The sequence below is a fragment of the Protopterus annectens genome, chromosome 5.part0 (genome assembly GCF_019279795.1).
Source record: "Protopterus annectens isolate FY-2018-M chromosome 5.part0, PAN1.0, whole genome shotgun sequence".
Lineage (NCBI taxonomy): Eukaryota > Metazoa > Chordata > Ceratodontiformes > Protopteridae > Protopterus > Protopterus annectens.
In genome coordinates, this window is record NC_056735.1 from 1,898,967,973 (window position 1) to 1,898,990,426 (window position 22,454).

General features: G+C 42.7%; 1 protein-coding gene across 1 annotated transcript in view; it reads left to right on the plus strand.

Annotated features, from left to right (window-relative positions):
* Positions 1-22,454, plus strand: part of COG3 (component of oligomeric golgi complex 3) — a 1,722,808-nt gene that overhangs the window by 830,035 nt on the left and 870,319 nt on the right. The window contains exon 11 of the mRNA XM_044072049.1: positions 18,417-18,663. Within this exon, the coding sequence (XP_043927984.1) occupies positions 18,417-18,663 (247 nt within the window). The remainder of the gene's footprint in view (positions 1-18,416; positions 18,664-22,454) is intronic.

A 22,454-nucleotide genomic window follows, 5' to 3' on the forward strand; every position in this document is an offset into this window, starting at 1 on the left:
ATATATATATATATATATATATATATATATATATATATATATATATATATATATATATATATATATATATATATACACACACACACACACACACACACACACGGTAGACAATATTGATGTGATGTTACAACAAGCAGACTTCTAAGATTCATTTATGTAGTGATGAGCTTATGGCCTTAGTGACCTAGGAAAAGCTTAGCCAAGTAGCTTTATCAAAGCTATGCAATATTAGCTACCCTGATGAAGTGCACTGTTACATCATATTCCAGAGTGAGTGTGCACTATTACAACATATTCCAGAGTGAGAGAGTAATTATCCATCCATTTATCGAGTCTAGATTTTTAAGAACAGCCAGAATATTACTATAATTATTATGCAAAGGGAGTCTTGTCCAAAAACAGGGAATGTGCTGGATTAAGTACCTGTTGTACCAGCAGATGTTATCAATGTGACGATGGAGGTTAACATTTTTGATGCATTATTAATAGTATTGCTGTTCCTGTGAAAGTGAAGGAGATCAAGTAAGGCAGGGACTTTTACATAGCACAAGAGTCTGTATGAAATACAATATACAAAAAAAAAAGGATTTTAATTTTGTTGGGTAGCTTAGGATGCTTATCACAAATTGCCTCACTGCATGGACCGTCACATACAGGGGAAAGGATCTGTCCCTCACCCACATCTGTCCACTCTTCAAGTGACAGTTTAGCTGATGGTTTTGATTTCTTTCAGACACCAGTTTTCTGAGGACTTGCATAGAGTCCTACATGACCCCAGCAAACCCATTACTAGAAAATCATGTATGTCCAAATGGAAGAGAGTTTCTGTCTGTTGTCTTAAACTATCACCAGGATCCCTTTTCAGTGGAGGTTCCTCTTGGCTCTTTCCTACCTGTGTGAATTTCTACATGCTGGCTTGGCATTTATTTCAGTGAAAGCTCACTCTGCCTATCTGCCACTGAATTCTCCTCTGTCCTATAGAATTGAGGTCAAGCAGTTTCTAAAAGGCATCCTACATATCAGACCCCCAAGAAGGCCCATTCCTCTTTTTTGGGGACCTTAGTTTTGTCCTTGAAAAACTGACTTGTGCTCCTTTGAAGCCTGATGCTACTGCTTCTTTGCAGTATTGCACCTGGAAGACACTTTTATTGATTGCTTTAACCTCCGCCAGAATGGTGTCTGTACTCCAGGCATTGATGGAGGTCCTCCTTTTTTGTTTTTCATAGAAACAGGGTGTCTCTCCATACAAATCCTTCTCTTACGCCTAAGGTAGTTAATGAGCTGTCCCTTAATCAGTCTGTCCTGCAGCCTTCCCTTTTCCACTATCTGCTAGTGAGAAGGTTCTTCATACCTTGGACTTGAATAGACAGCTTAAATATTATTTAGGCAAAACAAAGGCCTTTTGTAAGTCTGATAAGCTGTTTCTTTTCATACCAGAATATTGAGTTTTGCAGTTTTTAAGCAAGCCATCTCCTTCTGGATTTCCAAGGCCATTTCTTTTTCTTATTTCTTTCATCATAAACAGTTGCTACCTTCCATTAAGTCTCATTCCACTAGGGTAGTGGCTTCCTCAGGGGCTTTCTTCAAGGGTTTAGACACCAGTTCCATCTCTGAAGCTACTACTTGGTCTTCGGTCCACACATTCACTAAACATTACAAATTGAATGCCATTTCCAGAGCCCGGGCAGGATTTGCCAAGACTATTCTTCATGGGCCTGTGGAGGGCTCCTGTTTGCCTTCCTCTTACCTTTCGTCACATTAACTTTTGTACGCTTCTCAGAGGCAATGGCTACTGCAACAGTGATATGGGAAGACGTAGTACAGTTGTGTAAAATGTTACCACAACACTAGATGTCCTTTTCACTATTGCAATATTCACTCCCTCCCTGCTTCTCCCTGTCCTTTTCCATGGGTAGTATTGTCTTTGTGGCCAAGAGGTTCTTCTCCTCTTCCTTCCTTTTTCTAGAAGTGCATGTTCTCCTTTCCACCGGACACTTCATTTCTGGTTTAGGGGCATTTATATATCACCTTTATGCCCTACACTTCCATACATCTGACTTATGACACTCCTAGGTAATAAAGGCTTTGGTATACTAACTGGACATTGGGCTGTCTTTGACAGGTGAGAGGTAATGGCTACTGCAGCAGTGAAAAGAAGGACTTCTACTGTTATGGTAAGATTTTGTACAACTCTACTTTCTCTTAGTACACCTTAAGTATTTTGGAACTTGTGAATTTCTTTGTCAAGGTTCTTTCCTTTGGAATTTGCTCACTGGCTAGTTGGGGGAGTCCCAACACTTGCCACTTTTAAGCATTCCTTAAAAATTACTGTATTCGATCTAGCCTTTAATTAATCAGTGCTCTTTGTTATCATTGATGCTTTTTATGTATTAATCTCAATTTACCATTGTTTAGCTCATTTGCTCTTGTTTTATTATATTGTCTTGTTTTAGCATATAGCTTATTGCTCCATTGTGTTTTATCTTCATTTATTCATTGTCCGTGTGTTTTTTTTTTTTTTTTTTTTTTAGATGTTTTTCTGTTACTTTTTTGATTTGTAAAGTGCTTGGCTACAAGCACTATAAAAAAGTTGAAGTATAAATAGAAAAGGTATATGCCCAATTGAGCATTGCATTCAATGACGGGTCTAATAATGGGCATATATAGTTGAACTTTGTACCTAGAAGAGGGTGCCCATAGATATTAAATCTTCTAAGTTGAATGATATGATTTCCTGATTAGGAACAGTACATTGTGATCAAAAGTTAACTTCTTGTTTCTCAGTGAGTATTAGGGAGAGAGAGAGAGGTCCTCTTCCATCCCACTCCATGGAGCCTGTGCTCAAGGATGCCGTTTTAACAGTCTGGAATTATCCACATAATAGTTTGCCAGACAAAGAAGATACTGTCTGTAGATTCCCAAAAGAATGGAGTGAAATTCCAAAAAAAGCATCTCAAAATAACTTCTCTGTATTTTTACAGTCTTGCATAAGAACTAGAGTGCACTGCAAGAAACTTTTTTTTTTTGGCTAGTTGGAGAAAAATTATTCTTTTAGAGCAGGGAAGCTTGCTTTCTTTCCTTCAACAATTTCTGGTTTACAGATTTGTTTGATGCAGTTAGAGTTAAATGTTTGATTCAAAACCTGCTTGTAAATGCAGTTTATATTTCTTGTACTGGATATTCCGCAGAACCTTTCAAACTGTTTTACAGAATTTTAGTTTTAGTAGAATTTAGTCGAATCAGTTTAAACCTGCCATTAGAGATGAATCTTCTTGTAACATGAATTACAGGAATAAAAAAAATATTGTTGCCTTCCACAAAGCCTTGCAGGAGTTTGTGATTTTAAAATATTGTCACGGAGTATTTTTTTTGTCGTGACCAAAACCCTTCAGTTAATACTAACATATTTATTAAATCACAATTGCAACATTGCAACAGTGACATACGTGTGCATACAATATTAGAAAAGAAAACAAACCATAGTGATAATTCTTATTGCTTTCATGCAGTATGCATTTTTAATAATTGTCATTCACTCCTACCTTATGTAAATTTCTCAGTTCCTGACATCCCTAGTAACCTTGGTTCTCTTCCCGAACATTATTCTGCATGTACTACTCCCACAAATTCTATTTATTTCTATGTAATTTGCTCCTTTCCTTTTCTCAGGATCCTGCCTGCATTTCTTTTATCTCCAATATTCAGTATTTCAGTTACAATTAGTTTAGATTTTGATTTCTATTTTCTAATATTTGCTTTTAAAAAACACTGTCCATTTCTTACCTTAATCAAATGATTCATTTGTTAGTCTATACTTCAGAGAATCAAGAGGAAGGCTTGGACATTTCTTGATAACTTCATTACTACTTCAGTTGGATAAGTGTACTTTGTAAAGATGCACAACTATTTTGTTTCTTTTGTGACATGTTGGCCAAATAGAATTGCACTAGATATGTCCGTTACAGAAATGCCTTTTTGTGCTTTTGTAAAGTTTCAGCTTACAAGACTGCAATTTCTTTACTAGTTTATTTTGAAAGCATCTGTGCTACTTTGATATTGGTTTCACTCCATACTGTTCTAAAACCTGATGTGGGTTATGGAGGAAAAGTTTCCATGGTGGGTCTACATTGTAACATGAACATGTCTTTTAGCTCATGGTGCTTTTTTCTGTCACATCCATGTATTTTCTTCAGAGTGCTGTTTGAAAAACTTTTCTGAGTTGTGGATCTGTTGCTCCAATTTTGAATGTTGAGGTGTGTCTCTTACAGCAGATCTGTTGGGTTTCCAGACCACATTGGCCCTGGTTCTCCTACTGGAGTTTTATTTAACTTGGGGGGAATTTGTTTTCAGGCCTCTATCATATCCCCCAGCTTAAGTTTTCATGTCTGTTTGTGGCACATATATGGTTTTGCATAAAGAATGAGAAGCAACCTGTGAATCAGGAGCAGGCAGTGTCCTGTTTATATGTTGATCCCCACCTAACCACTGAACATCCCTTGATTGTCTTCCCAGTCTCTGCATCTGCCTATCCTCAGAGCCCTGTATTGTTCCAGCCAGCTAACCTAAACATTACCATTCCCTTGATAGATTCCCTCCAACTCCTCAGGCAGTGTTAGGCGTTGGGTTTGATGGATCCAAAGGTGATCTGTATTTGAGAAGTCAGGAGCCATCATTTCCATGGTAGCCAGTCATTTACCCTAGTATTGAGAGAGTCTAGTGAAGTCATGTCATAGGTTACTAGGTTCATAGAAGGTTGCTAGGCTAACTGCCCTAGAGTCAAGACTAGCCATATTTATACTGAGTTGCCACAATTGTCAGTGATTAGATGAGTGAAGTTGGCAGAGGTAAGGGTCTATGGTAATTAATAACAACTTAATCTGTTCAGGAGGGACATGGGCACCACCCCAGGAGTGAATTTGCAGTCACCCATCCATTGATTTAGGCTGCATTTGAAGAGGGTCAGGGAGGGGCTCTGTTTACCGTGAACTGGAAGCTTGTTCCAGAGAAGTGTCAGTCTCTGGGAGATATTAACATCCCTGGAGCGAGTGACCCTCATCCATCAGAGCTAGGTCAGAGACTGCCCTGTAACCCAGGCATAGATCACCCCTTAGCAATCTTTGGGAGGGGGAATACAGGGACAGAGCTTTCAGTCTTTCCATGCAAGACTTGTCGTATGTAACCTTTAATTTCTTGGTGAGAAACCTCTGTGGTCTCTCTAGTTGTTGCAGGTGTCTGATGAGGTACATGCAAAAGGGAGCATTGTACTCAATTATTGGTCTGATGATGGCAGAGTGTAATGGAATTATAACATTCCATTATACTTGGGATGTCAGGATGTCATCACTGCCCCCTCTACTTACCCTGAGATGTCCTGCAAGTCTGCTGGTCTCCAGCTGAGGTGGTCCAGGTGTTGGATTCACCATTCACTGACTCCTCCTCGAGATAACAGAGGATAGCTAGCTATTCTCCACTTCATCGTATCCCCCGACTCGATCCTGCTAGTGACTTGAATCTGTTTAGAAGTTGAAGTCACCAGTGATGCAGATGGATGCTGTGATTCTGTGCCACTGGGATGGCTTACTTTTGAGTAAGTTGGCAGTTGTCCTGTCCTAAGAGTTATCTTTCTTTAAATGGCTACTGTTTTCTATCCTAAAGAATCCATGTAGTTTCCTCCACTTTCTATTTAATATAGAAAATGTCTTTGTTGTTTTGACTAGATTTATAGAAATTCTGGATGGTGGTTAAAATGCTTCTTATATATCCTTGAACTGTTGGTTTTGGATTCTGGGTTTTGTTTGGCATTCCCCATTACAGGTTCTAGTCTGCATGGTTTCTGTGTTTGATGAGCTGAATGTTGGTACACCATTCAGTTGTAATGCGGTACAAATTTTTCTTCAACATATCTTTGGGGAACTGTGTGTTAGCTGTGTGCTGTTTGCACTTCTGTGGTTCACAAATCCATGTTCAAGTTCCCATTTTCTTCAGCATTCACTTGTTTAGCTTCTTGTCTGACAAATTCAGTTAGGATAGTTTGTCCATGCCACATAATCATTTGGACCACTATGTAAAAGACGAGCTTTAAATGGTATGCTTTAGTTTATATGTAAGAGAACTTTGCCAAGCTAGATTTTTTCCTCATAACAGGCAGTCATCCTTTTTGGGGAAAAAATCGTATTACTGCCTTTGTGTTTTCTTCTCCTATGTAGCTTTTGAGATGATCTGGTGCTGAAGGTGGGCACTTAACTGAAGGGAGTTGTCGTGTGTGAGTTGTGTGTGTCTGCACAGTACATCATATTTCTGTTTTTGCATGTCAATGTGTTTTGCAGGCCTGTGCTTGTTCTGCTTGATTGCTGCTCTCCCCAGTCGTAAGCCTTTGTAGATCTTGTTGTTTTGAGTTTGACAGTGGATGAGTGCATCTGATTGTTTCAGTAAATTTTGCAGTCATTTTAACTAGGGTCTGAGTGGAGGTTACCTCACCATATCTGTGGAAGGTTCAAGGGAATGGACAGTCAGTGGTAAGCATGAGGTGTTTTTTCACACCATTTTTGGGGTAGTATTTCTTTGCACTTTTGTGTTGAGTATTGCCAGCAGTCTTCTTCTGTGGATTTTACTAGAAAGTTTTCACAAGTGAACTTTTTATCAGCTTTGGACTGCTGAACTGGATGGTGTTTTTGAGTGCATTTTGAGAATCATTCTTTTCCAGATTATTGACCAATAATTGGAAACTGCGTTTTTTTTTTTTTTTTTTTTTTGCGGATTGCTTGTTATCCTTATTGACAGCTCCAGCATCTGTCTCTGAATAATGCATGCACTTATTTGTGCTTGTGCCTAGGTTCATCAGGTTTCTTGAAATGTTTGATGTCTGTGCTATTTTTTTTTATCTTTCATCCTCAATCTCTCTACACACGTGCACAATTAAATCAGTACTTTTTTTTACTACCCTTCCTTACCATACCTATTTCGTAAAGTTAAGACTCCTCACCATACAAATTCATCCTCATTCATATCGATATTTCCCTATACAGGCATGACATTTTGTGACTGTGTTATTGAGGCTTCTTAAACTGCTATACAGCATTTTAAGTTCCAGGTGGTTGGAGAGGTAGCCTGGTGCTGTTTCAGCATGTGTGGGGTTTGGGGTGGGAGATTGGCATAATGGTTAAGGTGTTTACCTTACAAACATAAGGTACGGGGTTTGATTCTCACATGGGATAACTGGCTAGGCTTAAAATGGCCTGCAAGGGCAGTTACCCTAGTACTAATTTATGAACATATCAATATCTAAAGCTACCTATCATGCTGTTCTACTTTACTCTTTCCATTAATCACTACTACCTGTACCTGCATTCCTGCACATTCCTCCTATCCCACAAAGTTACCTATACATGCATCCTTCTAAATCCCAAATATGCCACTACGTCTTCTATCACTAGCATTTCTTCCTATACTCACATTCTCAACCAGTTATCACAAGCTTCTCTCCCACTGTTACCTTTCTACACCTACCACATAATACTTAAACCAGAATGCCACAACACATTTCTCTAATCTCCTCCAACCTCCTCGACATTAATTACATTAGCACCTAAAATACGAGCGACCGGTGTATGTTCCAACATTATCAGAATCCTGTATAAACTCAAGCCTAAATATAAAAGTGTCGCTTCAATAGCCACATTGCTAACTGGACAGTAATAGTGGGAGGGAATATACATTCCAGTTCCAGACCGACTCATCTAACCCCAGACCTCACACATGCTGAAACAACACCAGGCTACCTCTTCAACCACCTGGAACTTAAAATGCTATATAGCAGTTTAAGAAGCCTCAATAAGAGTCACAAAATGTCATGCCTGTATAGCCCACTACACCCCTGATCTTGTCATAACCACAGAAACCTGGTTAAAACCCATTAGCAAAGATACACAAATACTCCCACCAGTTTATAATATACTTAGATGAGAAAGCACCAACAGAAAAGCAGACGGAGTTGCTGTTTTTTATAGAAATGTTTTAGATCTCTCCACTTACCATGATCCTATATTCATTCAATATGCAAACTGAATATTCACAAATCTCTAGCCAGCATAGGTCTTGTATATGCCACCTGGTTACAACATTCCCATCCTGGGAAGAGATACTGTTCTCCTGGATCTCAGCCAGTATAAGACTGGAAATCATCTTGCTAGGAGATGTTAACATATACTGGCAAAAGATTCCCCTTGAAAACCCAACAAATTCAATTCAACTATATGGCTTCTCTCAGTTAATCAAGACTCCAGTTAAGATCAACAAGGACACAGCTAAAGAATCCATCCTAGATTGGATTCTAACATCCATTTAAAATAATGTTGCCAAAAGTGGCACCCTACCTGTTAGCCTAAGCAGCCATCAGCTAAGCTACATAATCTGACACCCCAAATGGCCCCACAAGGTTCATCACTGTAATACATTTAGAAATCTCAGTAACTTCAGTGAAGAAACTTTTACTTCCAGCCTGCCCCTGATCAACTGGGCTCCTCTTAAAATGCTTCCCCTTGATGAAGCAGTAGAGGCATTCAATGTAAGATTTCTAAATATACTGGCAGAATAGGCACCATTAAGAACCAAAGGGTTAAAAACAAACCTGCCTTTTGGTTTACTAAAAAAAACAAAGCAACTCCTGTAAGTAGAGAGAAAACCTGGAAGTCATGGCTACAAACCAAGTCTCAAACATCCAGGCAACAAAAGTGTAATTTAGGAACTATAGCAAACGATGCATAAAGCAGGACAAAAGAGGTTATTAAAGCAGTGTCCAAAATTCATCAGAAAATCAAAAAAACTTCTGGAAATGAACAAATACCTTGCTAAGTCCTGGAAAACCTACCCAACTCCGCCCATCTACAAGCAGTAACTCCCAAAGCATTGCTTCACAGTTTAATTCTCATTTTATAAGTATAAGTAGCCTTTCTCCTACAAAACAAAACCACTACAATTCCAGGAATCCTACTTCAGTCTTTGAAGCCATACCAGACCTTTGCACTTACTCCAGTGCCAATATCTACAATTCAAAAATACCTACACACCCTTAAGACAATAACAACTGCCCCTGACCAGCTTCCACTGAATACCTCAGACTTACTGCAGATAGCCTTACATATGCTGTCTTGATTTTAATAGACTACTTTATCCAAGAAAAATATGTCCCCACCTTACGGGAACAAATCCAATTTAATACTCCTCCAATAAAGGTGGTTCATCAACCGAACTCTCAACCTATAGACCAGTCGCCATTCTCTTACCCTCATGTATAAGATTGGAAAGATGTATTCATTCTCATCTTACTACCTGTATTACTTCTCATAACCTCCTCTTTCCTTCACAACATGCTTTCAGGACCCAGTTACAGTTGCAATAATTGGTCTTCTAAGCTTTACAGATATAATAAATTGCAATATAAACTCAGGTTTCCTAACCTCAGCCCTATTCCTGGATCTATCCAAGGCTTTCAACACAGTCAGTCATCAAATTCTCTTATCTAAACTCCCATCCTATGAGTTATCACCGTCCTCACTTAACTGGTTTCTTAGCTAACTCACTAATAGGTCCCAAGCAGTGAAATGGAAAGTTTCTTTCTCCTGTTTCCTTCCTATATCAATTGGAGTCCCACAGGGTTCTATCCTAGGACCACTACTCTTAACTTATTTATTAATTTCTTAAACACGGTGGCCAGACAGTCCACTACAGTACAATATACTGATGCCTCCACTCTAATATGTGCTGCTGGGACACTACCCATGCTCCAAGCACTCACCCCCAAATTTTTCTTTTCCATAGAAGCTCGGCTTGGCTTCCCACCCTATTATATGCCTCTCCTATCCTAACCAATTTCAACTCCTCTCTGTCAGCCAAACTGCAACAGTAATACAAGCCAAATTCGCAACCAACCAACAATATCGATCACATCTCTACTGCTTTGTAAAACAGCGGGTCAAACTAAATAATATCTGTATTGTGCTCACAATTAATTACAACCTTCCGATTTCTGCAGAACCCTGAAAAATTCCCATCTCTTCACTCCAACAGTCAGCCTTACACTTCTAAGAGACATCTGCTATCCAGTGACAAATCATTACTCTCCATAACTAAACCTAAAAACAATGCAGGATACTCCTTGTATTCACACTGCATTGCTAATACCTGGAATACCATCGCACTCCACTTAATAGTATGCAACCCGAAAGACTTTAAATGTCACCTGAAGCAACACCTGATAAAGAAATTTCTGGTTTAATGGACTGTCAGAGACTGTATTTTACTTTTAAATGAGAGCATTTTTCTGTACAGAAATTGTGTTAATTCTAGTGGTTAGCAAAGTGTTTTAAAATGCTGTGTTTTTGCAAGATAAAAGTGACTTTTAAAGACTTTAAATGTTTACCTGCTTTTGCTGCTTGTTTTCCCCCGGTAAAGTGGCATCATTTTTGGCTTGACTATGGAAGAAACTGTTGGCCTGATGGTTAGGCCTTCTTCCAGCCACAAAAAGAAAAAGTTAAGCAAACAGCCTTTGCTTCCACAGCAGGCTAGCAATTTACTTCAAGTGTAAATGGGTGACTCTTCTGTGGCCATTTGTTATACCTCAGGCCACTCATCTTTTACCTCAGATCTCTCTGGTGTAGCACCTACAGCCATTCTGGATCAGCGGTTTACCATGTCCTCTGTGACATTTTGGGTCTTCTTATTGGGCAAGGGAGAGCCACTCTTGTTGGTCCTGGGACAGGGAATAGGGAAGGCTTCCTTGCTTTGTCAGAATGTTGTGTGGGGAAGCTAATGCTGCCATTAGTAACAGTATTAGTTCGATTTTTTCTGTCAAAATAAAAACAGAAAATTAGACATGTATCTACTCATCAGTTTTTCTTAGACAGGCGTTGCTTGTTGGGTCTAACCCAGGGTTTTATTAAAGCTTTTGATCCTTATATCTGAAGTAGTTTACTTCATTTGATCTTCAACCTGTGGGCCTCCGATCCACATCGGATCTGACATGGCTGCATTTTCCAGCTATGGATCCGAGCTGCATGCTCCTCCCCTTACCCATAATGCCCCCTGTCTCCCTTCTCCCTTAGATGTCGTTTGCCACCATAGAGGTTACAAGTGTGGTTTCTGAGCTCCATCTAGTGGTTCACATAAGTGAACTTTTCTCTGAGTTTTCTCTCTCTGACTTCATCTATTTTCTTTATGACGTCCTTTATCTTCACTCGCGACTGCGTCAGATATCAAAAAAAAAAAAAAAGAACTTCTCTCCTCTCCTTCTTTTCTATCTGTGTGTGTGTGCCTTTTGGTCCTGTGTGGCCATGGCTGAAGCCCCTAAGGCAGGATTTAGAAAATGCACAGATTGTGGCCATAAGCTATCCCCGGTGGATGGCCATGCTCTGTCTGTGGTTTTCCTTGGTGCACATCACCTCAAGTCCCCCTGTCCTGTTTGCACTGGTTTCAACCCCAGAGCACTTGAAGACAGGCAGGACAAACTGATCTTGAAGGGATTACTCCCCTCTTCAGGGACTACCGTCCCTTCCTCTCCAGCAGGGATAGCAGTGGCTGCTGCTTCTGCTTCCTCTTCCCTGACCTCTGGGACTCAAACTCCCGCCAAGAGGTCTGGGGAGGGGGACAAGCCAAGAAGGACCATTCCCGCAAGTGGTCCCTTGACCGCTCATTGGAGGCAGCTCCGCCACCAAAAATCAGGCCAGCGACTAGGCCTGGGTCTCCTCGCCTTCGCTCCCCCATGTTCTCCCCCGAGCCCGAGAAGACACATAGCTGGTCCCCAGTAAGGACTTCTCCCCACCTGCTCTCCAGTTTTGGTGGCGTCTTTCCGCTCCATCTGAAGTTTAAGTGGAGATGGAGAAAATAATGTGGAGATTCATCTGCACTCAGATCCAGATGGGGGTCTTGCTGGCACCCTCTACCTCTGGAGGGCACTCCTTGCAACCTTTGTTCCAACCAGCAACTCCTTCTCTGATCCAACCAGCGGTTTCGGAGTTCATGGATCCGAGGACTCTTGGGCTCGAGGGGTCAGCGCCGACGGTACCATGTACCTCGATGCTGGCCATTGCCTTCAGCGTGTTGTAATCAATAGGATCGGATCCGAGCTTTCAGAGCCGTAGCCTCAGAGTCGGATTCGAGGGGGTCCTGTCTGCTCCGAGCACTTCTGAGTGGAGCAACCCTCTTGGCATCTCAGCTCCTGGAGGTTTGGCTCTGACTCCCCTATCAGGACAGAGGGGGACGGGCTCCGCCAGTATGTCCCAAGAGGTTTGCCTCCCTCTCTGCATTCAGTGTGCTGGAGAAGGTTCTCTCTGTGTCGAGGCCTCTGACCATTTCATCCTCGGACTCCACCCAGACCCCACTGGTTCTGAGTGTGGTTCCAAAAGTTTTGCCATCTCAGGGAAAGCCCGTGGCCGCATTGCCCCAGGAAGTTCCGGTGGAACATCAAGAGGTTTGAGTCCTCTGCGGAGAGTCCCCCGAGGAGGTACCCCGCAAACATAAGTGTAAGAGAAGGCACTTGGACTCTCCACCAGAGTCCCTCACAGAAGACACGAACTTGGATGAAGGGGAAGGCTCCCCAAGGTCACCCCCCAAGGATGCCTCCTTTGGAGACATCATGGAGCTCCTTCGCCGGTGGGAGGGTAGTCAGCCCCCAAACTGACCTCAGAAGAGTCCATATTCCTGAAGGCATTCGGCTTGGGCCCATCTGCCTCTTGGATGTCACTTCCTGCTGATCCACTCGTGGATTTAATAACATCTAGGGCATGGAAGGAGCCGGACACCGTAGAGCCCATCCCTAAACGTCCCCCGATAAAGTGCTGATTTCCCCATCAGACAGGACACACTGGAACAAGGGGTCCCCAGTAGATGAGAGGATGGTGGTGGCTGCCACCAAGAAGGAGCTTGCACAGGAGAGCTCCATGGTCTATCTCCCTGATAGAGAATCAAGAATGATGGACCATTTTGGGAAGCGAGCATATGCTTCAGCGACCTTCTCAGTGAGGGCGCTGAACTATATGGCATATGTTGTTACACTCCCAAGAGATCTAGTGAAGGAGATCATGGAGTCTACCCCAGAGTCCATGTCAGCGAAGGACAAGAAGACCTTCTCCACTTGAATGACCACTCTAAAAGCGGTTGCCAGCACCTCCATGCAACTGCTCTCTCGTGTTATGGAGGGAGCCGCAAGGGTGGCCGAGACAGGCGTTGCTGTCAGTCGTCACGCCTGGTTCTGTTAATTTTCGGAGCTCTTCAAGGCGTCTTTCATCAACGCCCCTTATGATGTTTTTTCCCTCTTCGGAAAGTCGGTGAAAGACGCTTTGGTCCAGAGCGTGAAGAGCAGGAAGACACTGTCTGCCATCGGGATCCGCTTGTCTCCTCCTTAAAGATCCTTTTCCAGGAATCAGCGAGGAAAGAAGAAGATGTGCTTCCGGGAAGTCTCAGGTGTTTTCCCGGGACACTCAGGATTCTCCGTCCCCCAGAGGCAGAGGGGTTCAAAACAGATGCCGCCCGAGAGGCAGAGTAGGTCCTAGGAATTTCGGGTCCTGAAAACCCTTTTCGGTGGGACCCAGGCAGCGGGCTTGATGGGTTGCCCGACTGCTCATCTCTGGAGGCAGTCCAGGGTCACCTGTTGCTACACCCGAATGCATGGGAACCCATTATGAATGATCGCTGGGTGTTGTGAACCATATCCGGAGGATATTTTGTTCCATTCTAGGAACATCCCCGTCTGAACAAACTCCTCCCAGACATTCCACCCCTGCAACAGGAGGAGGCAGCATTAGAAATAGGAAAGCTGGTGAACAAGTGAGTCATCCAATGTGTCCCCCCAGGCCAATCCAGATCGGGTGCTTACTCCAGATTCTTTTTAGTGACAGAGAAAACGGGGACCTCAGACCTATCTTGGATCTGCCCACATTGAGCCTGTCAGTAACCAAGACAAAATTCTGGATGGTCATGCTTCAGTCGATCCTGCCCTTTTTGCAGGCCGCAAACTGGATGTGCTCGATCAGTCTCCAGGATGCGTACTACCACATCAAAATGGACAGACACTTCCGGAGGTTTCATCACTTCTGACTGTGAGCTAGTCACTGCCAATTCAGAGCCCTGCCCATTGGTCTCACCACAGCCCCCAGAGTGTTTACCAAAGTGATGGTGGTTGTAGCAGCTCACCTAAGGCTCCAGGATATTCAGGTCTTCCTGTACCTGAACGATTGGCTGTTTGCTGCCCCCTCAGAGCATCTACTGTATCAGGCCAGGGATTACTTCATCCAGTTAGCAAATAATCATGGTATTACCATCAACCTGAACAAATTTTCTCTAGAGCCGGTTCAGATTCTGCACTTTATTGGGCCATTTTTGGGTATTCTTCAAATTAAGGTTTTTCTCACCCCGGACAGGGTACACAGTTTAAGAATGCATGTCTTACAAAAATTCTTCACGCTCAAGTCCCCACAGCCGCAGCAGTGCTCAGGGCGTTAGGTTCCATGGTGGCCACAATCAATCTCCTGCCATTGGCTTGGCTGCATATGGGAGTTCTTCAGTGGACACTTGTGGTCCAGTGGTCCCTGTTAGATCTTCCTCTCACCTTTCCGGTGAGAATCTGGAAGGCATGCAGAAACTCCCTTCAGTGGTGGATTCAATCTTCAGATATCCTCAAGGGACATTCCTTTCACCCTGTTTTCCCCAAAACCACGGTGACCACGGGTGCCTCACAGCTAGAGTGGGGGGGGGGCACTGCCTCAGGAAGGACGGCTCAAGGCACATGGTCTCCCTCTGAGACCAAGTTGCATATTAGCGTTCTAGAGATGAGGGCAGTTCTTTTGGCGTTGCAGGCACTTCATGCCCATCTTCCGCTAGGGATGATTGCCATTCAGACAGACAACATGTCAGTAGTCTGGTACATCAACAAACAAGGGGGAACCAGGTCTTATCCCCTCTGTCAAGAAGCCATGAGAGTGTGGAAATAAGCGATCTCCACCAGCCGCTTTCTAGTAGCAATGCACATTCCGAGGCGGTCTAACATTCTAGTGGACAGGCTCAACAGATCCATTCCTGATGCCTTATGAGTGGTCTCTGAATCCCTTAGTAGTGGAACAGATCTTTCTAAAGTGGGGTCAGTCTTGCTGCGATCTCTTTGCATCTCCTTCCAGTGTGAAATTCAGCAAGTTTTTCACTCTGAACCCCCTGGAGGGGGAAGCCCCCAAAGACGCAGTGGTTCATGTTTGGCCTCCGGTCTCCTGTATGCTTATCCTCCACTCCTGCTTATGTCCAAGCTTCTTCAGAAAGCTTGAAGGCTGGGGAGTACAGTTACCCTCATAGCCCAATTCTGGCCTCACCAGGTTTGATTCCCCTCACTGTGGTCTCAATCTTCTTTCTCATCCCTCAGGGATCCCTCACCCAGATCTGGACAGTCTGAAGCTCACAAATTGGCTGCTCCTGTTCCCATGATTATCAGGACTCCCGGATTGTCCTCCCCCGTAAAGTCCATTTTGGTGGTGGCTCACAAATCCTCCACCAGGAAGGTGTATCATAGCAAATGGAGACGTTTTTCCATATGGGCTAACCAGCAAGCTTTGACCCTTTCACGGCAACTCTTTCAGTGGTCTTAGAGTTTTTGGCCAGCATCTTCCATCGGGGTGCTAGTTCTTCCACAGTTAAGATGCAGCTGGCAGCTATCTCCAGTTTCCCTGTGGGGGTGCAAATGTCTTCCCTGGCTTCTTTCAAACTTTGTAAAACCTTCCTTAAAGGGACCTTTCTACTTAGACCTCCGGTTAAGGACCCTACACCTCCGTGGGATCTTACCTTAGTGTTACAGGCATTGGTTTCTGCACCCTTCTAACTGGCAGCATCAGTTGATCTTCAGTTTTTGACATGGAAAATGTCGTTCTTGGTGGCCGTTACCTCAGCCAGAAGAGTGTCTGAGATTCAAGCTTTGTCTATCAAAGTGCCTTACATGACCTTTCACAAGGATAGAGTGTCATTGTGTACTAACCCATCCTTTCTTTCTCAGGTGGCCTCTGAAGCCAATATTAACCAAACGATAAATTTACCAGTTTTCTTCCCCAACTTCCAGAACAAAGGGGAGTATAAGTTTAATCTGCTTGATGTTCATAGGCAACTGAGATTTTGCTTACATAGGACAAAGCCCTTCCGCAAATCTGATCAGTCATTCGTGTTTTATGCTAAACCCTTTTTAGGCAAGCCAGTTTCCAAGGTAACAGTTGCTCGATAGATTTCCTTGTGCATTGCTCGAGCCTATGAGGTGAAAGGTAGGTCCTTGCCAGGACAAGTGAAGGCATACTCCACCCGATCTATGGCTACGTCACCTGCCTTCTGGTCTAGGGTGTCTCTGGATGATATCTGCTCGTAACTACTTGGTCCTCATCTCATACCTTCATTTCACATTACAAGTTGGATATTGTGTCTCAGAATAGAGCATCCTTTGGTTCTGCGGTGCTATGGAATATCCTTCCATGAGAGCACCCAGGAGTTTATGGTAGCTGGGGACTCTGTCCCACAGGTTGAAGATCAAATGAAGTAAACTACTTCAGATGAAGAAGTTATGTACTCACCATAATGTTCCATCTGAGCAGTTGTACTTCATTTGTCTTCAACCTGTGGATTTTTTATCCACATCGGATCCGACATGGCCGCATTTTCCAGCTATGGATCCAAACCCCAGGCTCCTCCCCTTACCCACAATGCCCCATGTCTCCCTTCTCCCTTCAGGTCGAGTTTGCTGCCTAAAAGGCATCATCTACCCAACCCAACATCTCCTTATAACAAGGATCTCCATGGCACTCCTTGACCTAGACTCTAGAGGAGAGCTCAATTTTTGATTTTCTGTTTGAGGCTTTTCTCCGTTTGAGCATACCTCTCAACTGTCTAGAATTTCACAGAATGCCCGGATTTTTGCCTTATATTTTTGGTCTGTTCCTCATAAAATTTGGGGTTTTCTGACAAATCAACAAAGATTGAAGTCATTAAATCATGAGATGCATTGTTTCAGACTTCAGAGAGTGCATGGTAACACAAATCCTGTTGTGCTAGCAACTTTCTAAGTTTACATGAATAATATGAACAATACTTACAATATGTCCCTGTTTTTTGGACCTTTGCTTTCCCATTATTTTAGGCTTTGTCTAGATTTCTTGCACAAAGTGGTTGAGAGGTATGTCTTTGAGACTATTTTCAGAATGTGTTAGTGCTTTCAGTGGGAGTACACTAATGTGTCAATGCTTTCAGTGGGAGTATACTGAGGTTTCTCAAGTCTGAGCCCTTTCTTATTTGCACTGGTGATGGACAGGTTGACAGATGAGATCAGATAGGAGTCCCTGTGGACTATGATGTTTGCAGATGACATTGTGATATGTAGTGAGAGTAGGAAACAGGTTGAGGAGACCCTGGAGAGGTGGAGATGTGCTCTAGAGAGGAGGGGAATGAAGGTCAGCCAGACTAAGATGGAATATATGTGTGGGAATGAAAGGGAGGATAGAGGAATGGTGAAGATGCAGGGAGTAGAGTTGGCGAAGGTGGATAAGTTTAAATACTTGGGATCAACAGTTCAGAGTAATGGCGAGTGTGGAAGAGAGGTGAAGAAGAGAGTACAGGCAGGGTGGAGACGAGTGATTTGTGACAGACAAGTACCAGTAAGAGTGAAAGGGAAGGTCTACAAAAGGGTAGTGAGACCAGCTGTGTTATATGGGTTGGAGACAGTGGCATTGACAAAAAGGCAGGGATCAGAGCTGGATGTGGCAGAGTTAAAGATGTTAAGATTTGCACTGGGTGTGACAAGGGTAGACAGGATTAGGAATAAGTATATTAGAGGGTCATCCCAGGTTGGACAGTTTGGAGACAAAGCCAGAGAGGCGAGATTGCATTGGTTTGGGCATGTGCTGAGGAGGGATGCTGGGTATATTGGGAAAAGGATGCTAAGGATGAAGCTGCCAGGTAAGAGGAAAAGAGGAAGGCCTAAGATAAGGTTTATGGATGTGGTTAGAGAGGACAATGCAGGTGGTTGGTGTGACAGAGCAAGATGCAGAGGACAGGAAGAAATGGAAACAGGTGATCTGCTGTGGTGACCCCTAACCGGGAAAAGCCGAAAGTAGAAGAAGATACTGAGGTTTCTCAGTCCCTCAGAAAATGTTATGAACTGTTACAAAAATAATTTCATGAGCTTTCACCAGTTCCTCTAGTTCTGTAAGCTTTGAAGGATGTGTGTATGTTTGCCTGTATTTTCCTGATAGCCAGCCTGCTGACCCTAAAAAGGTCAGCTAGAATGTAGAGTTCCTCTGTCTTTTTAAGTTTTTATGCACTCTTCCCAAATCTGACCAAGCAGCTGTAGTTTTAGTTAATCATACTGATGCTAAACAGTTAATTTTTATCCTACTCTTTGTGATAAGGATGAGAAGATTATTGATGGGTATGAGAAAAAAGTGCGTGCTTTTGCAACTTTTGATTCGTCAGGCTCACATGTTAATGTTTATTCTAATTATGAAAGTACAAGGAATGCTTGGTCTGCAGAGTCTTCTTGTGAAGAAATATCTGCTTTAAATTATTTAGATTCTTCTAGTGTTCTAGTCACTGCATTTTGTTTACTTGTGTGTGTAGATGGCTCATTTGATAGTTCTTCCAGGGCTGTGGCCTGTGGTACTGTTTTGAGGAGGTTTGCCCGGTTGCTTTCTCAGAAACTCCCAAGAGGATGTGAATAATGAGATTTTATTTTCAATTTGTATAGAGATTAACATGCTGATTCATTTGCTTTAGAAGTGATAAAAAATAGAGAGAGATGAAAAGGGTACTTTGTCAAAGAATTTCTAAGATTTTTTCTGCCCTCGTCTTTCAGTTTTTCTTAGGGATGTTCTACCTCCTTCCCCCCATCCAATTTTGGAATAATGGCAAGGATGTTCCAAAAATAATTCAAGAACCCTCAAAACCAAGGACAGTCCAATTGGTCAGTCTATTTTGTTCACCCCTCCTATTCTGATAGTCCCTTTTCCCTTCCAGAAAGTCTGAATCTGAGCCTCTTTGGCAACAGATAGTTTCAGACAAATAGTTTCTAAAGATCATTTATCAAAGTTATAGATGACAGTGTATTTTGTTAACAAAACTATACTGCATTCATTTGCTTGGTTGAATACTGCTGGTCTCTGTCTGCATTTTGTTACAAAACTGTACTGCATTTATTTATTTGCTTGATTGAATATTGCTGGTCTCTCTCTCTCTCTGCATTTTGTTAACAAAACTGTACTGCATTTATTTATTTCCTTGATTGAATGTTGCTGGTCTCTATCTGCATTTTGTTAGCAAAACTTTACTGCATATATTTATTTGCTTGATTGAATGTTGCTGGTCTCTGTTTGCATTTTGTTAACAAAACTGTACTGTATTTATTTATGTGCTTGTTTGAATATTTCTGGTCTCAGTCTGCATTTTGTTTCTCAGGGTTGTGCAGCACTTCAGCTCAAAGCCAGCTGGTATCACAGTGGGGGTTGCTTTACATGTTGTGAAGCCAACCCATCCAAGATGTATGCTACTGGTCAAACAGCTTTTTGTGTTTATCTGATTGCCTGAGGGTCTAACTTTTTTCTTGTATACTACTGGTATAAAGAGTTATGTTTCTGTGAGACTGTGTTCACTATCAATGCTGCTTCCTTGTAGCTGGCTGTGATTGATTCTATAACCATCTGTATATACAAACCTGATATAAGTATACTTTTTTGCACTCAGTCTGTTTCAGTGATAGTTAAAATTGTACTGCATGTATTTATTTGCTTGATTGAATATTGCTGGTCTCTGTCTGCATTTTGTTAAAAAAATGTACTGCATTTATTTATTTGCTTGATTGAATATTGCCCCGCCCAAGTGTTGTTCTATTCTTAAACTTGGTGGCTTTGGAACTGCCCACCCCTGCTGTAAATTTGAATTTGGACAGTCCTCCCAGTCCCATCTCATTTCCTCACTCTACTGAGTACAGTGAGATCATTTGGGGAGGACTACCCCTTGCTTCTTTGATTTTGAACACTCCTCCCCGTCCTATCTCATCACCTTATTCTACTGTGTACAGAGAGAGCATTTTGGAAGGCCAACCCCCTTAGTTTCTTAATCTCAAATGATCTTCCGTTTCCCCCCTCTCCATTTAAAAAATACACTTTACTCGGCTGTTTTTACTGTAATTGTGTTCTTCCTACTTTATTACCTTATTTTGCTTTGCTGCTTGTTGTTAAGTGTTTAAGTGCTTTTATTCTGCTGCATGTGTTACTGCTTGTTCATAGCCTGATTAAATGTGTCTGTTATTCTGTTAGTTTTGGTTGTAGTGCTTGGACTTCATGTCAGTTATTTTATATTTAAGGTTTTTGTGGTCTACACTCTAGTGGACAACCCTTATCAAAACCCTGTCTCCATAATTCCAAGTTTTCAGAACACTGTCTGGACAATTCCCGTCAGTTTCTACTGCCAGCCTGGGCATACTGAGACAGTGTAGCAACTGCCTCTGACTGATAATCCTCTTCTCCTAGCACATAATTCTTCTACTTGCGAGAAATGCACCTACATCAATAACCTGGAATCCATGCTCTCTCACGTCACAGTGAGTACTCCTGAGAAAGAGGAGATTGCCAGCACAAACACCACAGCATCCACATCATATAGCCAAGCACAACACACACACACCTCTGCAGAGTTCCTCAATAAAAATTTACGTAAACAGCAGAGACCTCCAAAACACACTCACAAACATTCCACACACAATAAACATCACACACAGCAGACAACACACCAGTGTCTCACAAACACAACCTGTAAGGCATAACAATAAACCAGACATACTAGTTATTGGCGACTCAGTTGTGAGACACAGTGATGTCCCCCTTACCAGGCTCGACAAGGAGAAGGTCCCGGTCAGTTGTCTGTCACCAGAATCTGCCACATCATGTGTGCACTTTAGTCTCTCCACAACAGGTACAAGTATGACTCTGTCATTGTACATGTTGGTGTGAATGACTTCAGACATACCTCCCTGGACTATATGAAGAGAGACATGATTGAGCTGCCAGAGTATGTGTCTCAGGCAGGTATGACCCTAGCCCTAAGTAGCATCCTGCCTTCACCAAGAATGATACCACAATACTAACAAAAAATAATTGACTTCAAGAATTGGCTTAGTTTCTGGTGTCATTCCAAGCGGATCCAGTATCTGTCTGCCTGAGATAACATAGTTGACAGGCCTCAGTGCTTTTCCAGAGATGGCCTCCATCTGTTACCCCTGTGATTCCGGATTCTGGCCAAGGCTCTTGTCTCCCCCATTGTGCCTTTTTTAGGCAATGTCCCTAAGACAAATCTTCTAACATAAAAGATCTGTCAAAAAGCAAATTGAAGGTCATGCTGCTTAACGCTAGGAACCTTAACCTGAAAATGCACTCACTAGAGGCTGTCCTCCTATTGGAAGATGTTGACATCTCTGCAGTCACTGAATCTTGGTTCAGGGCTGCGGAGAGCACCCCTGCTTTACCAGGCTTTACTTCATTTCACACAGTCTGACCCCAAAATGAGATTGGGATGACTAAGGGTGGTGGAGTCTCTATCATCATTAAAGAGAAGCACACCTCCAGACTGGTTTGCCAGCATGACACAGTAGAACTACTCCAGGTGCAACTGACCGTTGACAAGATAGCCATCCAAGTTATAGCCAGCTATAGACCCCCTCCATGACTCAGGACACCCACTCCCCTACCTGGCCTACTTGACTCCATCAAGGTACTCCATCAAGGTACCCCCTAACACCCTGATCCTTGGTGACATCAATTACCCCACCATAGACTGGGTGAACTATTCCTGCACTAATGCCACTCTCCCAGTGATTCCTTGACTTCATGAATTTTAACACACTAGACCAGATCGTCTCATCCCCACAAGGGGGGATAACATTCTGGACTTGGCTGTCACCAACATGGGTGACGGCTGCTCCACTCCCATAGTAAGTTCTTCCCTGTGTAAATCAAACCATCAGTCTGTCTCCTTTGAAGTTTCTATCCTGCATAACCCCCCCCTCCACCATAAGTAGGCTAAAAAAAAGTTCTCAAAAGCTGACTACAACCTCTAAGGGAGGGTATCAGTAGCTTCACACCCCCCCCCCCAGAGGATGCAGATAACTATGCTGAACAGTACACCAGTGCAGTATGCAAGCACGTGTACAACTGCATGAACTCAGCCATACCCAACATAACTAAAACCTGCTCCTCAAGGAAACACAAACCTATCTGGTGAACATCCTCTATCAACAGTCTTTACAACAAAAGGAAGAAATTGTTGTCCAAGAGTGAAAATGCACAAATTCCCAATTGGAAAAACTCCCTCCTTAGCCTCAACAAGCAAATTAGATCACTAGTGACATCCTCCAAAGCCAGCTATGAATTGAAACTAACCTGTTAAACAAAAGGAAA